Below are 17495 nucleotides of genomic sequence, written 5' to 3'. Positions count from 1 at the left end.
TTTCTTTCTGATAAGTTCACTTAGTATTCATGTCACTAAAAACGCACGCCAGGGTGAAACAAAAACAGTACTTTGTGAATTTTGCTGTGTCTTAGGCAACTTTTCCATTCAACAGTTGCATTTGAAGAATGCTAACACATGTTTGCAGAGCTATGTGAAAGGATGAAGTGTCAAGCACAATTAGCATCTCTCTTGAAATCTCATTAGTAATATAAAGCAAAATGGTAATTTTTACTGTTGTATTCAAGAAATATGACAGTGAGTCTTGGGGGTTCTTGCCTGTTATCCGGCCTGAACACATGGTCAGGCCTGTTGCACATGTATCTTCAGTATCTTCTCAACTGTATCCTTGTTCTGATCGAATAAGAAAGGTTATGCTTGCACCCCCAGCAAAGAGAGTGATATCCCACCCTCTCCCCGATGAAAGTAAGGTATTAGAATCCAGGTTCAGCTCCAGTTACTTGGTTAACGCTTACGGTTCAGTTCTTTCCAGTAGTATTTCTTTCCATAGTATTTCCACTGACTAGAGATCTTCTGTCTTGATCCTCTTCAGTGAAGCTCCTAATCACTGTTTATATCTTTATAGCCAATTGTAATGTAATTTTGAACAGGCAGAGTAACAAAGTTGAGTTTAACTTATGAAAAGATAAAAGATACGTTGCTTATCAAATTTCCTTCGCATGCCTTTGAAGGTGATCTGTCTTGCAATAAATACTGTATATAGTGATAAAATAGCAATATTATTTTTCAAATATCTTTGAGTGCTACCTGCGCAACAGGTCTGTCTTAACTGCAGCCTAGTTTTTTGATGGTTCTTAGAGGCAGTATTTCTGAAGGAATTTCTAAGGAGCAGTAGTGTTGAAAGGAAACATTTTCCATTGAAGTTAGAGACTAAGGAGGTAGCTGATACCTGGGAGCAGCTAGCCCAAGTGACTGGTTGGTTGGGTGAAAGAGCCTCAACAGAGTATGTGCACAGAGTTGAAATGCCAGTTAATGCTTGGGGTGTTTTTCTCCTCGAGAGCAGTAGTAATAAATGCAACAGAACGAGAATAATGGGTGCCTAATAAATGCCACATAAATTTTTATTAACAGTTCTAGAATATGTTTCCACATTCAGGCTAAGAATCATTCATTTGAGGCTAGTCTTAAGAGCTAATAGATCTAGGGTTCCAAGGCTGGATTCTTCTTCCCCTTCCTCTTTTCCTCATACGGACTAGTTACTACTCATTTATATTTTTTCATATTCCGCTTTATTGTAAAGGAGTGAAAAAGAACTGTTTTTTAAAGGGTCAGGACTACTTTGTAGTGTAACTACTATTAGTAGGAATCATGAGGTAGACTTGCCTTTTTGTACGAGTCTAACTGGATGTTACAAGAGCAAGTGTAATATGCTTGTGATTGTGGTTATGTTGTACTTCTAATAGGTGTAGCAGGTTTTCGTTACAATAACTAGAGTCTTAGATAAGTTTTGAATGAGTATAATTAAAGACTGGGGGGAAATGGATTATTTAATGTGGTAGGGGGCAGGGTCCCAGCAGTCATGATTGATTTAGAGCTCTTATTGCAAAGCAGAATGACAATTTTAGTAAGTTTTTGCCTATTCAGTAAAGCAAATTAAAAATTAACTCAGAGATTTTTCTTTTGCTGAACTTTCTAGCAAAGGGATAGATTAATCTCTCTGCTTATGGTGACTGTTCTAAGCTGGTCGCTGTTTGCAAAGTGACATGCTGTTGCATGTAGGACAGGTATCAGCCCTTTTCTGAGGAGTCAGTAGAAGTTCTTTTTGCATGAATACCAAGGCTTCAGTGTAAAGATGAGAACAATTTGAACTTCAACAAATTGCTGGCATTGGAATAATAATGCCTTGGGCAGGAAAAATAGTCAGAACTTGTGAGTGAAGGTAAGTTAAGGACTAGTGGTGTTCCAGAGCAGTTGTCACTTTGTTTTCCATCTTGTAAATGTCAGAATATAATGTCTTTCACTTATTTTAATGAGCTTGTGTTGGTTTCATAACCTGTGGTGCCTTTTTTTTTTTTTTTTTTTTTTTTTTTTTTGTGGATGGTTCATCACTGCCTTAGTGAATGAACTTAAGTTCCTGGAGCAGAACTGTGTTATGGTGGAATATGCAGGCATTTTCCAGGTTTCTTTTGTGTCATGGAAGTCACTCTGCTACTGTAATGTCTATTGTGCTTAATTTGCTTGGCAGTAATTGTCATTTTGATTTCACTGTCTGTCTTTTCTCTCTTGCATATGGTAGGTTTACGGTGAGTGGCACAGATTCTTCATGCAGTGTTCCATAAAGCTGGGAGAGCAACATATTTTTACAATGTGCATCTTTTTCTGGTGGTGTTTCTGATTATGCTAAGCTTATTATGCAGGCACTTGCTCAAATGGTTTTACTTGTTAAAATGTTTTTTCTTTGCTGTTCTTCAAAGGATTTTTTTTTTTTATCTGTAAAGAGACTTTTGCAGGGTAGGAAGATTAAACAGATACAACAGGGCATGTGCTGCCCACTTTATGCAAGAATATAAAATAACTAATCATCTATATTTGTGTATGTATGTGTGCTCATTTGGTATGTAAAGTAACTCTTCCAGGAATCCTAGGATCGATTTGTGATGTCAGCTTCATTACTGAGCTCTGCAGGAGATGCCCCAGCCATGCACAAAGATGGGACACTGTTCCCTTAAGGGGCGTTGCCCCTGCCATTTCCTTTGATCTTCTTATGCATTTAGAAAAGAGAAGGGAAAAACGGGCAAATAAATGTGCTTTTTCTGTGTTTTTTGTGGAGAAAATGGTGTACTGTCAGTAGTTTGCAGTACCTGATCAACTGAAACTGTTACTGTGGCAGACTTTGATCTTTTTCTAGATAGGTGCTTTTGTTAAGTAGTAGAGTGTCCATTAATAATACATAGGCATGCTTTTTAAGATGCTTAGTGTCAAGCCTGCAAGTAACAGCCTGCAGTGATAAACCATGAGACAAGGAAGGGTGCTAGAACTCCTTGATCTTCCTGCAAGGGTAGGAGAAACGTCATCTCCTTGCTTTTACATAATTTACGTTGTTTGCAGGTTTGGAGTGCTGAATGTCTCTGCTGCAACTGCTCTGAAAGCCTTATGTACATGTTAAACAAACAATGCAGTTACTTCAGGAAAGCAAGGTGCACTGGTTATGATGGTCCTACCACTGGTTTGTTCCCGTGCACTCTGCAAGGCAAATGCACACTGCTGATTATTTTGTCAGCCTGAGTTGTAAGGCAGCCTTATTTAAAAAGCAACAAACAAACGCTCAAAAAAATGCTACAATATTTGTTTTGAACATCTGGCCTTTAGATTCCAAATATGCTGGAATGTAAAAAAGTATTATTTTTGGCAGAATGATCTTTTCAATTTGTTCATCTTTACGCTTACAGCAGAGAGAAGGAAGACTTTCTTTCACTCATCGTACAAAAACCTGAGGACTCCTGTCCCTTTTCCAATATATTGATAGTTGCTTGTAATAATTCTTTTGATCAGTGATCCTGAGGAGTACATCAATGACTATGTAGCCACTACATATAAACACTTCATTATATATTTGGGAAAACAAGGAGTACCATGAATTTGCTGTGGTTGCACATGTGACGAGAGCAAAAAGGTATTTCAGAGTCAGTGTCTTACATGGTGATTTCTGGTGTAGTCAGCTTAGAAGAGCAAGCCGCAAAGCCATGTGGTTCATTCATCATCTGCTATAGATACTATGTGTGGTTACTGAACATAGCTGCTTATGATTGCTTCATCTTCATTAACTAATTGTGAGAAAGGAAAAGAATCCACCGAATACTTTCCAGAATGTGGAATAATTATAGTACAATTGTGACCTACTTGGCTGCTTAGCACAGCCAAATTGGAGATGAATTGGGCTGTGTGGATGTTGTTCCAAAGAATCTTAAGACCTGTTTTTCGAAGATGCCTTGTTCCTCTGTCTCCTTCAATGTGGACTACCTAGTTTTACACCTACGGTCTTGTTTTTAAACATAACTTGTCCCTACTGAAGGTGACTTTCTTGACTGGGAATGAGTGGGGTGATGAAACCCCATTATATGGAATGGGGAGAAAAAACCAATTCTTTCAGTTTTTTGATATATAAAATGTTTTTCCTGCTGGTAGAAGTGACATTTTGTCAACACCGGTTAAGGGACAAAAAATCAAGTGTGGATCTGAAAGTGGTTAAGTCTTTAAGCTGACAGTATTGTGTACTTCTGGATGCTCATATTGCAAGGATGTCTTCTGTTGCTTCCTATTGCACGTGACTAGTTTTCTAGTGAGAATGTGTAGTGCCAACTTACATCAACTTTTTGTATGACAAAGGGAGACTGCTGTGAAATAGTGTGGGTAGTTAAAAAAAGACAGAACAACCTTTGCTGCTGTTAATCTACTAGCAAAGCACACTCCTCTCATTGTATGCTGTCAGATGCAGTGGGTAAATGGTAGAGAGAAAATGTGGATGTAGACAGGAAGAGTTCTCATGTGCTAGCATAGACCGTGAGAACTGGCATTGTGAATCACTTCTCTTAGCAAAGGTGAGCAGCATTAGGAATCCAGTTTTAGCAAGAGACAACAGGAAAAAAAAAAGTTTGCACTAGCACAAAGCTTTCTAGAAATTGGTTTTCTGCTTCTGGATAAAAATTTGAAGTAGCTACACACTCTGTGATCTTGATGTGTGTTAGCCAAGCAGGACAGGAGAGGCTTAGTACTGTTGTAAAAGATAAAGCCTGAGTAGATACCTGCAGCAGACATACTGCTCAGTGAAGTTAGAAAATCATTCTAGTGATATTTTACTAAAGTCATAATGACTTAAGGGCAAAGGCACAAGGAAATTCAGAAGCTCAGTGGGCTTCGTGGTCATTGAAATTCATGCTTTTCCTCTGACCTATGAGAATATTTTACAGGCTCTTGGTGGTATTTACCTTGGGTTTAAGTTCTAGGCATGTGAATAGAGTCAGTCTTCCATCTGAGTGTGCAGATGGAAGATGCCTTTCATTAGGTTAAACCAAAATCCACTGTTGTGCTGATGCATTACAAGTTTAGGTAACTGATAATTTCCTGAAGTGTACTAGCTGTCCACTTTAGAGAAGATTTTGTTGTCATTCACCACATATACCTGCATGTTGTCATTGATGCCGTGGATGATTAGACATGGACTCAAAAGTTCTAACTGTTGTATCTCTGTGATCTGCTGTCTGTTCCTCCTCCCCCTGCCCCCCCCAGCCCCAGCTGTGACATGGAATCACCACAGTTTTATAGTCAGCGTTTGGTAAAAATTCAGGCAAATTCACTTATATATAAAGCTGAAAGCGGCTGGTTTGTGAGGAAGGAAAGAAACCATGAAGCACATATTAAAACAAAATACGAAAAATTGATGGATGCTAATGCAGGTTTTATAGCACATCTTTAAGCTGCTACAGATGTGATTTCTGGTAAACTGTAAACAGTTCTTTATTTATTAGTCTGAGCCCTTTGAAGAAAGTATTTTGGAGTGTCTCCATCTGAATCACTGCCAGAATAATGGGTACAGTGAGTTGGCTAGCTGGAATTTCCAAGTAGCTTAAGAAAATCTATCCTGTGAGCCAGTATAGCTGACTTAGTCCAGAAGCTCTTGATCATTTTGGTGCTGGTGATCCTAGCAGGTGACTTGTGGAGTTGCTAGTTTGGTCTTAATAGCGAAAGAGTTCAGAGCAGTAGAATGTCACATATGATAGGAAACTGCAACTCCTGGTGCTTTGAAATTCAGAGGATCAGGGGTGAACATCTTCCTTCCAACTGGGAAGCTCTGGTATCCACCAGAGGTTTGAAAAGTTGCTATTATGCTATTCTTAAAATGGGCATCAGAGGAAAATAAGAGGAAACCTCCTAAAAGAGGCTTACATTGTTTAAGTAAATATCTTAAGAAATGCGTTAAACCATTTGTTTACTTCAGCGATGTTCTGTACCTTTTCCAATTGCGGCTTATAAGAATGATCTCAGGAAAAAAATACAGTTAATACATTTTTCTGTTGGTTTTTAACTTCAATTAAACTGTTTAGGGCTTCTGTTGAACCTGTACAGCAGTCTGTCAGGAATTCCCTAGGAAAGTTAATGTATTCTGGAATTATTTTTCAAGATACGAGTGTATTTAAAAACTTTATAAAAAACTTTTGAATGCCTTTCTTTGAAGGAATTGGAAGTTTAGAGCTTGTGCTGGGCCTCTGGCTGGACAAGTAGATGGAGAACTTTCATCCATATCCATATCTTAGAAACCTTACTATGTTCTCTGCTTGTGCTTTGTCTGTAGACCTTACTGGTTTGTGTTTTTCCTCTCCGTCCGTATTTGTATGATTTTTATTTTTGGCCTTGATGTGAAGAGCAAGTAGAAATTTCTTCTGTGTATCACTTAAAGCTTATTTCAGTACATAATGCAAACCTATGCCTAAGGTTGTAGTCTTCATGAATGGCCTAAGTCACTCTAATTCTGTACCATATTTTCACCTCCTCTCACGCATTGGTATTAGCAACCACAGGGCTGCATAGTGAGACAGGGCAGTGATCTCACTTGAAGCCAATCCCACCAAAAAATCTCAAACTGATTTAAGTTACTGTGTGGTCTTATGGCTGCTAGTAGAAGCATAGAAGCATTTAAGGACAAGTTGAAGTACTCTGAGCTGGTGTCTTTAGTTTGGGGGTCTGTCATTTCTGTTTTATTTCTGACGGCACTCATTGGAGTTCTATATAAAGGGTAATGGTGTTTCTTTGTTGGCTTCCTATGCTCTGTGTAGGCGTTCTGTGGCTAGGGAAAACAAAACACAGGTTTATTTTTCTTCACAATTCTATAATCTCTACAAGAAACATTTATTTGACTCTTACCTTGATCTTGCATGTGTACCATTGCTGAAGTCAGTGGGGCTTCACCCTGGCACCGTGGTCTGCCAGTTTGCAGGCTCAGTTTGTTTGCCACCCACGATGGGCTGTGGTTTGACTTCTGCAACAAAACAGATGGTTGTCTTCCTTCTAGAACTGAGTGCTGTTAGATTTTTATGCTTACAAGGAATCTGACATTTTCCTTTCTATTTAATGTGGGTCTGTATTAGTAGTTAAGTAGTTACTTAAATGGTTAAAAATCTGTGGTGTATCATACAAATACCTTCTGGTTTGATTATTCTTAAATACATTGTGGATTACAAAAAAGTTCAGATTACAGTAATAATGTACACTGACTATGTTTCTTTTCTTTTTCTTTGCTCCCTTCCCTTTATGTGAATGGTGTATTCGTACTTCTCATCATTGTTGCTGATTTTTTTGCCAATCATCTAGAAAACCACCTAAGGTAAGTGTTTTGTCTCCTTTTGCATTTGTACCGGCTTGCAGATGTTGAGCAATGCAGAAGTGTTGAGTGTATTGCTGTAGTATGTGATCAAATACAGCTTTGATAAATGAAAATACATGAAAAAATCTATTCCTCATACTTCTAAGTTAAAGACTTTATAATTCCAGAAACATACAGTTTAATCCAACTGACATGCAGGCAAAGCATGACTTGTTAAAGCTGTGACTGGGACAAGCCATGATCTTGCTGCATTCATAAAAGCATTAGAAAGAGTAAATACGTATCATGTGTTAAACATTTAATTGCATACAATTATGCTCAGAATTTAAAATATTGTTTTTAAAAGATGGCAAAATACATCTAGTGAGAAACAGAACTGTTCTTGTTTGTAGTTGGTGATATTCAGGGGATTAATGATTTGTGTAAAAGTAGCCAGTGCACTGGAATTTGCCTAGAAAAGATTCTCTGTGTTGTTTGTAATACAGGGAAAGGGAGGGAGAATGAGTGTTAGGTACTCATTGGGATAGAAAAGGAGTTTTATTGAGATGGCAAATACAATATCGGTACAGGGCTCATAGCAATGATAAAGTAAAAGGACCGTGAGAACTACATCACATCAGCACATGCAAAACACTGCACTGGTATTTTGCTTCAGCAATTTAATGATAATTTTATCCTTTCTGTTGAATGGTACTTTTTATAGCAGAAAGCTGTAGTTAGCTGTGAATGAGCTATTACATTATAGTATTTTCTTTGATTTGTAGATTTTCAAGGAATAGAACATGCAAATTCTGCAGGTATAGCAGATCATTCTGTAGGCCTCTTGGGAATAGAAATTGGGAGGCATATTGATCTATATATCTGCCTTGTATGGTTATCTATGGACTTATGGTTCAGACAGCTATTTTATATGTGTGCGTGCATATATAAAAATTAAATCTAAATATCTATTGTTTTGATTAATTTTTTTAAGTGTCAGAAGAAAACAGCTGCTCAGTAGTGATGTGTCTTGTTCCCAATAGGCAGGGAAGAATGGAACAAACTATTTTAACATGAATTGAAATAATCATATTTGAAAAGAAGAAAAAAGCCAACAAACAAAAATGTAATGTAAGGTCACAGCAGGTGAAAATGCATAACACTGATACTAAAATTTAAAAAGGAAGGCTGTACTGATTTACACTCCTCCCCCCCCACCCTCCCACCCTGATTCAATTTCTTAAAATTATGGACCTGGTTTTTTTTTTCTTTTAATTTTTCAAATTTTTTGGAAGTATTTGATAAAGCTCTATTAATCAAAATTAATATATTTAATACTAAAGTTTCATCATTGTTATTTTTTTTGAAATGCAAACACCCTCCTTCTTTCTGTTATTTCACAAAAACTTTTTTATAAGTTCATTTTCTGTACTTCATCATTCATGTTCCATTACAGGCAGATAAAGTTGTTCTTGACATTATGTAAAAGCTTAATTATAGCCTTGCATTTCTTGGACAAAAACACAACAGTTGCAGCTTGTGCATATATGCCATGGTGGTAGTAGTAGTGTTAGATACAGCTAGATGATCATCAGCACCCTTAAGCTATAATGCCTAAATTTATGATGTTGTATGAAATGTTTATCACTTTGAGACAGAAGAAGGTTCTCACCATCAGTGGAAGTAGACATTGTTTGTTTTTAAAGATACGAGATTGAATGTTTCATGATTTTATACAGTTTTTAGAGTGCTGTGCACGTAGTTGATCTTCAAATCAGGATATTTTAAAATGAAATTTCATAACTGATGGAAGTTTCTTTGCTTTAGTGAGCCAGTTCATCATCCGTAGTGGATGAATTGTGATCCCAGTTCAACCTGGTAACTCTGAAGCACTGGTAGGAAAAGTTATATTAAGGATATTAAGGCGTTTTCCTATTTCTACAAACATTGTGTTTAAGTATGTTACTTATCTTGGGCTTTTCCTGTAAGTTTGTGATAAAGGTTAAATGCCTGTTCTGAGCTGAGATTTGTGAGCTGCTCCCTAGGCTACCTTTAGGTTTTCTGTCCTTGCTTCTTTAGGCTTGTGATAGGTCTTGTGTTTTTCATACAGTGACCAACTTTCTCCCCCAACCCCCCCAATTCTTTAATGGTTTCCTTTTACATTAAGCTTACTGGTGTAGTCTGTGTTTGCCATTTCCTAATATATCTCCTTTATCACTTATCCCTATCAGCAGTCATAATAGAGATGTAGGAACAGCTGCCTGGTGAATGAAAACTTGCCTTCCCCAGTTCTCCCTTGTTGTTCATTTTAGCAACCAGGTAACCCTGTAAATCATCCTATGTCAGATGGCTTCATTGAGATTCATGTGAGCAATATCTGTGCCTGTCCAGCATAACTTTTTTCTATAAAAACAAAACATGATTAATTTGCCACCTATTGGTCAGATGGAAGTGGCTATTAAACCTTAGTTGTGCATTTACTATATTTTACAGCTACATAGGCAGTATGTTAGGGATTATGTTCAGTCTGGGCAATGTGTTGCTAAATACTGGAAGCCCCAGACTCTGTCTAGTCTGTACCGAGGATTAGGCTTCAAAGCAATGAATAATGGATGTGAAATTAGACTCCTTTTTAAACTAATTATGTCATTTGGCTTAATCTGGTAAGCAGTTAATATTGGATATGGTACTCATTACCTGTAAATAGTTCACATAAGTATACTTCAATGTGTAAACTCTTAAAATTATTAATTCTTCAAGCCATTGGTTAGGGGCTTTAATAAAAACAAGTTCTCCAGAATATTGGTTTGGCCGTTTAAAATGTAACTACCCTGTGGCTGTCTTTTCTGGTTCTGTAAGAAGTTAATGCTGTATAGTGGTCAGGTACAATGGCTCTTCTAGTTTAAAACCTGAAATCTCATTTTAAGCCACAAGTACAGGTGAATTTGAAACAAAACTCCAGATTTTTCCCAGTTATGGTGGGTGCATGGACCTGCATCACAGTCTTGCTGTGGAAGCCATAACCTCTAGCCGCCTCCTTAGCAAAATAGTAGCCAACAGCTGTCTTAAACTGCTGTAGGTGTTTGCTGAAGAAATCTGAATCAAAGCTCTGTATCTTTCCTTTACTTAAACTTTGTGGTTACCAGAACAAGTCTTTTGTTTAATTTCTAATAGTTACTAACACTTTGAGTATTGTCCTCTATAACGTAAAATTGGCCTATGTAACTATTAAATAGGGTAATGTGCCCACTTACGATGACACTGGATACAGTAGTACCAGGATCTAGCACTTACTGGCTAATTCTTTCTCATAACATTCCATTTTTATCTTGGTGATGTAATGTTTGAGAGTTAAAATGCTTACGATGAACATACAATGAGTACATACTCAACCTCATGTACTTATTTTTACTATGGACTTCCAATTGCGCAAGATCTGTCCTGGTGAGTCGTGTTCCATTACTTGTAGCTGTGTTACTTGACGAGTTCTAGATGTCTAAAATGCAATGTCCAAGTTTTTTTACAACTGTCATACCACTCAGACTGAAAGTACTGTGCAGTTTCAAATGCTGGAATAATAGAGCTGGGAAAAAAACCCACCCTGTTTTGTCCCTTTGCTCCACTCAAAATGTTTGGCTTAGAAGCTACTACCCTACTGTGGCAGGTTCTTGGCGGCTTCTTTTTATCTAGCTTTCTCTTTAGATGCTAGGATGAGGTATGAGGTATAGAATCTTGGAAAAATAAGAACATTTTAAGGCTTGTTTGTTAATTCCCTCTGTAATTTAAAAGCCCAGAATAATTTTGGGTCCGGATGTGAGAACTGGCCAACACCTGTGTGAACTTCAGTCTGCTTGCGGTTGAACGCCAACCTGTGCAGGTACTTGAAGTAGGTCTATACCTGCCTTTCGTGGCTTTCCCATTTTGCTTACCTTCTAAAAATACATTAAGCTTCCTGGTTCAGTGGCTATGGAATTGACATCAGAGTAGTAGGAAAGTAGAAATACTTGCCCATATAGTCAGAGGCTTACTCAAAATGCTTAGAAGGATAACTGTAAGTTCAGGAAATCTTAGTGGAGATACAGGTAGCAACTTTAAACTTTGAATTTCAAACAAAAATATTTGCTTTTTTTTCTTTTGATGTTAAAACACCTAAATGGAATAGATTTTCCATTTATGTTTCCATTTCCATTTTCCATTTCCATTCCAAAAAACGTAGTTAAAAGTTTATTCACAGAGTGTGCTTGAAGTTTAAAAAGTTCTGATTGTGTGTCACAAATTTCTCTCTTCAAATATGTTTCAGTAGTAATTTTGATATAGTTGGTTGATATAATTTTAATATAAGTTGGTAAAGATTTTTTCTTTCTTCAAAAAGCTAAAAAGGCATTTTCAATGCCTGGTAATTCCGAGTGTGTGTATTGGCTACTGAGTCTGAGACTTCAGCATTATCAGAACTCCTGATAGGTTTGATAGTTATATTAACAGGGGGTTTAATACCTTCTTCAAGGAAATAGATCTTGGGGAGAAAAAAACAAAACAAAACCCCACAATTATTCTGCATACTCCTATCAAAAGAAAAAGTGATACCCAACATTTTTGTTTTCGAAGAATAATAATGAGTGAAAATGGAAGAAGGGAGCACCAAGGATGAAACTGAGGGTTTTTTCTTTTCCATCGTAGCTTAGGTTCTATATCTTGATGCCAAGTATGCTTGCATGCTCTTCTTGTGACCGCGTGTCCTGCAGTTCCTGCTCTGGAGGTCAGGCAAATAGAAACTAGTGAGTCATCTTTGAGCAGAAAAGATGATCAAAAGGGTCACTCTTCAGGTAGGACACTGCTCTACAGGCATTTCCTGTGAATGCCTTCATTAGGTACGTGGGGAAGAGCAACACTGATTGAGGCCAAGTTTCTTGTACTTTTATACCTTCTTACTCTCTTAATTCTTGCATTTGGAATCTGTTTTTCCGAAGGTCTGCGCTGTCCTGAAAATTTCTTTGATTAGGCACTTCCTTAAATTATCATTGCCGGGGATGTTCGAGGTTGCTGTTTTGTCACCATTGATCAAAATAATTTTGAAATGGTTGCCCACCTGTTTTAATGGAGAAGGAATTTTTACTGCCACTGCTCTACATGTTTTGCAAATAGTGCATGCCCCAGCAGCAGTTCCCACTTTATTGCCTGATGGTTGGTTTTTTGTTTTTTTTTTTAATATTTTAATCTTGTTACTTCTGCTAGAAGGATTTGGTGATTTTTCCAGAACAGATTTTATATATAGACCAAGTCCATGCCCTGGCTTATTATGTATAAAAACATTTAGTATGAAAACATACTAAAATGCTATATTTACATTTGTTTTATCTTGAGACAGAATTTTTGTCTTCCTCTTGCATAATCATTTTGAACTTTCAAAAATCAGTCTGACCGATTTTCACTGTTTAAAAAAAACCCCAAATAAAAGCTCTTTTTTTATGAGAAACGCTTGGCTGAAAGCACATATTTGAGTTTTTAAAGTCTCAGTGTTTAAATTAGGAGTCACTGAATAATCCTGTCATGATTTTCCATGTTAACCAAGGGGAAAATGCATAGGACAACAGATTAAATTGGCCTACAGTACTGCTGCGTTGGCACTGAAGTCATGACACAAAAGCATGTGTAGCTGGGTAACTCTTTTAACCGGGCGGCATGATCCGCTGCAGGTAGATATTGTTACCAAGTCCCGTGAAGAAAAGTTCGTACAAGTGGAATGTGAGAAGAGAAAGAGTAGTTCTTCACTTATAAAAGTTCGGAGAAGGGTTAGAGCATTCTTATGGATGACAGGGAGTTCTTTATGCTTAGATCTGAAGCACTACAAATGCACAGAATTTAAGCCCCCTACTTATGTGGAGGTCTGAAGATGAGGTAACTGCAGCATTTTGCTTTTGTAGTTCAGTAGCAAAGCTACATCTTTAACTGAGCCACATCAGGGAACATCCTGACTCATGAAGTCGCCTCATTCTATTTGTGCTGCAGTTAAGTGACTCAGACCTCCCTGTTAGATTGTTATTATGAGTTGGTTTGTTTTCTCTTCAGAAGGGAATTCCAGAACTCATTTTCCTCTTGTGGACTAAGTGTTTTCTCAGTATGGAGTCTTCTCTCAGGCCATTTGATGTGTTTTGCATTAAGTTGGGGGAAAGGGAAGGAGGCGAGGTTACTGTGCTACCTGGTTTAATCCATCTGAAATACTTGCAGCAGCAGACATTTTGGGAAGAATTAGGTTACAATATATCTGTAGATCAGATTGCATAGTAATTCTGCAGTAGCAGGGAATCCAAGATGTTCTACATCCCCAAAAGCCAAAAGGAAATGATCCATCTTCTTCCGCACTTCAGGGTTTGTCTCACAGGGAATTTGGTGTCTCTGCCAATAGAGCCTGTGGTTCTTGCTCTACGTTGACCTTCATGGTTTGTCTCACTAAGGAGATCAGCTGTTGGAAGACCAGGCAGAGAAAATCTTGGCTGATGCAGAGTTTTAACAAAGAAGGTTGTTTGGGTTGTTTCCCCTCCTCTTGGGATCCCAAAGGGAAAAGAAAAAGAGTTTGTATAATTTACTCATCCACAGTCAGTTCGCTATGGTAAATATGGAAAATGCACTGCAGCTTAAGGTGTGTTTGTGGCAATATAAAGCTGTCAAAACAGCAGTGTTAAATGTCTATACCATGATGTTCTCGAATGTGCAGAAAAAGTAACTTGGATCAAATCCCAGCGTGTTAAGTGTTTTTACAGGACACTCTTCCAGGTCCACAAGTCCACTGAGCACAATATTGAATCTCATTTGATTTCTGCCCAGCTGGAACTCTTGACTGAAGTGATATTAAGTCTTTTCATTAGAGCAGGCTCTGATAGCTTGTTTGTCTAATAGAGCTACATTTTCTGTTTGTACATTTTGAGCTTCCTCTACTGAGATCCACTACTGTACTCTTAGTTTCGGCAGATAATCTGATAGTACTTATTTGCTCCTTAAGGCTCGTAAGTAGTAATGCTCTTCTTTGAGCCTTAGAAGTCCAGCCTGTGATAGAACTTTTGTGTGTCTTGTATTGGTGTCTGCTAAATAGTCATCTCATCATGTTCCGTATATTGAGTCCTTTTGGTGCTATTTCATTACTGCTGGCAGAAACTTTTGTCAGCGTTAGTGCCTGGAGAAGAGTGGAGGTAATTATTAGGTTTTGGCTGAGTTTTGAAGTCTGTATTAAGAGATTCAGTAAGCAGTATTGTGAATAATGCAGATAGAAAATAAGTATTGCAATTCCGTGACTCAATATTTCCCAAAAGTATTCTCGCAGATGAAGCCTTTCTACAGTTCTGATTTAGGATCCATAGAAAACAGCACAGTCTAACTGCAATTCAACAGTCACGGATCATACTACTTTAAGAGATGTGCTATGTAACCAGAGTTCCTAATTTGTCTTTTTGTATACTTCTACAGGTATTTGCCTTTGATCACTGCTTCTGGTCCATGGATGAATCAAACACCACAAAATATGCAGGTAAACTATTTTCCATACATCTGACAGTGTAAATAATTTGAGAACGCGTGAGAGTTTGGGTTTTTGTTTCGTGGAGATGTTTTGGTGTTTTGAACTGTGATGCTCAAGTGATTTCTTCACAGAAGCAGACTCCTCATTTTTACAGGGATTGATTCGTCTGAGTGCTGGTGCCTCAGTTCAGAAGGAATGAAAGCTTTAAGGTGCCCAGGACACTGTTTAGGAGGGGTGATTTTGCATCCAAGCTGTAGTGGTCTTTTCTGTCTCCTGGCAGAGCCTTTTGTGAGGACTGCTTCTGTCATTTAGAATGAAATCTCAGTTCTGCATCAGTAATTTCTTCTTACTAATGCTAGTGATGAACATGTGTGTTTTCAGTGCTCTGTGTTCCTGTGCATAAGAGTAGAATAGAGCATGTTCTCCTCAGATAGTGTGCTTATTTCAGGTCTTTCAAGTCATTCATAGTCTAATCGTTCAGATCCCTAATGTTCTTGAGTGATCAGCTTTTTGACTCCTTCCTCCCAAAAGCTGGATAATCCAGGCAAGACTGTAATCCCAGTAGTTAGTTTTCTCATAACTGGATTTGTGTATTAGCATATTCATACTTTATAAGAGGACTTGTTTTGATAGAGCTGACTCTGAACACTGAGATTTCAAAGCTGTGGTCCATGCAAAGGAGTTAAAAAAAAAAAAAGGCACTCATTTTAGATATTCATATTGCGAAGTTCTGTGGCCCGTAAGAAATCTTGAAGGTTGATGGGGTTAATTAGCTCAAAGATTAGAGATCAATGGTCTAATATATGAACTGTCTTATAGTTATGTTAGAATATATCTCTGACTGCTGTAGTCTCTGGTATCAAATCCTAAATCTTGGGAGTTGCACTTGATCATAGATTCCACTGTATTTCTTGCTTGCCTGAGCAAAGATAGGTTTCATCAGGAAAAAACTTCTGTGTCTGCTTGTCTTTCAGTAACTGTCTTTGCGCTGATCATGTGCACTGCGCTGTATTCTTAGTTCAGGCTGGTAGAGTCTGGAGCATGCAGCACCTCTTTTTGTGTCTGCACGTCTCTGTTTCTCCTAAAGGAAGGAGGTGATGGTATGTACCCAGATCTTGGCCCCAGGTGCCTCCAGTGTGCTGGTGGTAGCTGTGTGTTATGAACCCACAGAGAACAGAAAGACCACAGAAACACCCCTAACCAGTTAAACTTGTTTCTGTCTCAGTTTAACCCATCTACAGGTGAATTCAGTGGGGTTCTAGGTCAAGCTAGACAGATGCATTAAATACTCCCTGCCCAAAGTAATCTCTGTGGATACTGAAGTTTAATGTCATTGGCAAGCACAACTAAAAGGAAACATGTATAAAGCTTGAAATCTAACTCCAGAGTGCTTGTAAATGTAAGTAATATATGAGCTTCAGGCTTAAGTAAAATTCTTGAAATATAAGAGGCATGTGAGACAAATTTAATTACTTGAGAAACCCTTTTATCTGCATCACAGAAATATACTGGCAGATGTGACAGTGAAAGGTTTAACCAGACTTTCTCAAGTACTAGGCTACCCTATCAGTCATTGCTCTCTGTGCAAAACCAAAACATGCTCATCTTGCGTTATGATGAATACATGTAGTGTGGTGTATATCACAACATATTAAAGATTTTGTCAGCGGATATGTAGGACATCAGAAACCTCACAGTATGGTGTGCACTGCAGACAACATACATATGAGTTCTCTGTTGGCTTAGGTATATAACTCTTCCATGTCGGTTTTGGGGTGTTTTTGTATGTCAACAAAACCAAAACTTGTGCTTCCTGGAAATGCACATTTGTTACAGGATCCTTAAAGCTGTCACACATGGTTATGGGCTAGGTTTAGTTTTCACTTTGCTGATTGATCTACAGTACTACCAGCACTTCTTATTCATATTTTTTGCACAAGAGAGAGGCTCTTGTTTGGATAAAGTTCATTGCTTAATTGGGTAATTGGTTACAACTTCCAGGCTGTGGGGGAAGAGGGCTGAACCTGAAATGGGATTAGCCATCTCTTTCTCTTACAGTCAATTTATTCTGTGAGATGTCTCCAACTTTTTTTGGCTGAACATAAGGTTTACTTTGTACGTACTAATTTTCTTTCTGAACTCATGTTCAGGAAGCACAAGGGATCTTATTCCATTTTGGAAGTTACCTTCTCTTTCCAGCATTTGAAAACACAGGGATTGTTGCTGTTGGTAGCAGAATTGCTTTTTTAGCAATTTTTTTTTTTTTTTTTTTTTAATTTCTCCCTCTGGAAAATTGGGTTCTAAAATTCTAAAGCGATCCATCAGTCTCACTAACAGAATAGTGAAGGTAACCTTCATGTGATGAAAAATACCTAGAGGGCATCTTTGCAGCTGTCCTTGCAGGGCTGTATCTCTCAGAGACAAGAGGGAGTTTGGAGCACAGAAGAGGAGTAAGCTCTTTACAAGACCTTTGTGGAAGTGTGCTTTGGTTTCAGATGCTGTAGGAGATGGAGGCTCTTTAACAACTTAGTATCACATCTTAGAGATTGAAAGATGCAGAACCCTCTGAATTGCTTTAAGACTGAAAGGAAGTGTTTATAATCGATGTTAAAGTGGATGGGTGGTTTCTTTTGTGTGTGTGTGGTGTTGTTTTGGTTTGGTTTTTGT

At 37.9% G+C, this 17495-nt stretch overlaps 1 protein-coding gene across 4 annotated transcripts in view; it reads left to right on the top strand.

The window, feature by feature from the left end:
* Positions 1–17495, top strand: part of KIF13A (kinesin family member 13A) — a 114066-nt gene that overhangs the window by 36741 nt on the left and 59830 nt on the right. For all 4 annotated transcript variants that reach the window (XM_030497945.1, XM_030497939.1, XM_030497930.1 and 1 more), the window contains exons 3-4: positions 7327–7339; positions 14777–14837. In XM_030497945.1, the coding sequence (XP_030353805.1) occupies positions 7327–7339; positions 14777–14837 (74 nt within the window). The remainder of the gene's footprint in view (positions 1–7326; positions 7340–14776; positions 14838–17495) is intronic.

The sequence above is a fragment of the Strigops habroptila genome, chromosome 1 (assembly GCF_004027225.2).
Source record: "Strigops habroptila isolate Jane chromosome 1, bStrHab1.2.pri, whole genome shotgun sequence".
Lineage (NCBI taxonomy): Eukaryota > Metazoa > Chordata > Aves > Psittaciformes > Psittacidae > Strigops > Strigops habroptila.
Note: the sequence above shows the minus strand (reverse complement) of the source record. Positions and strands in the feature narration are given on the sequence as shown.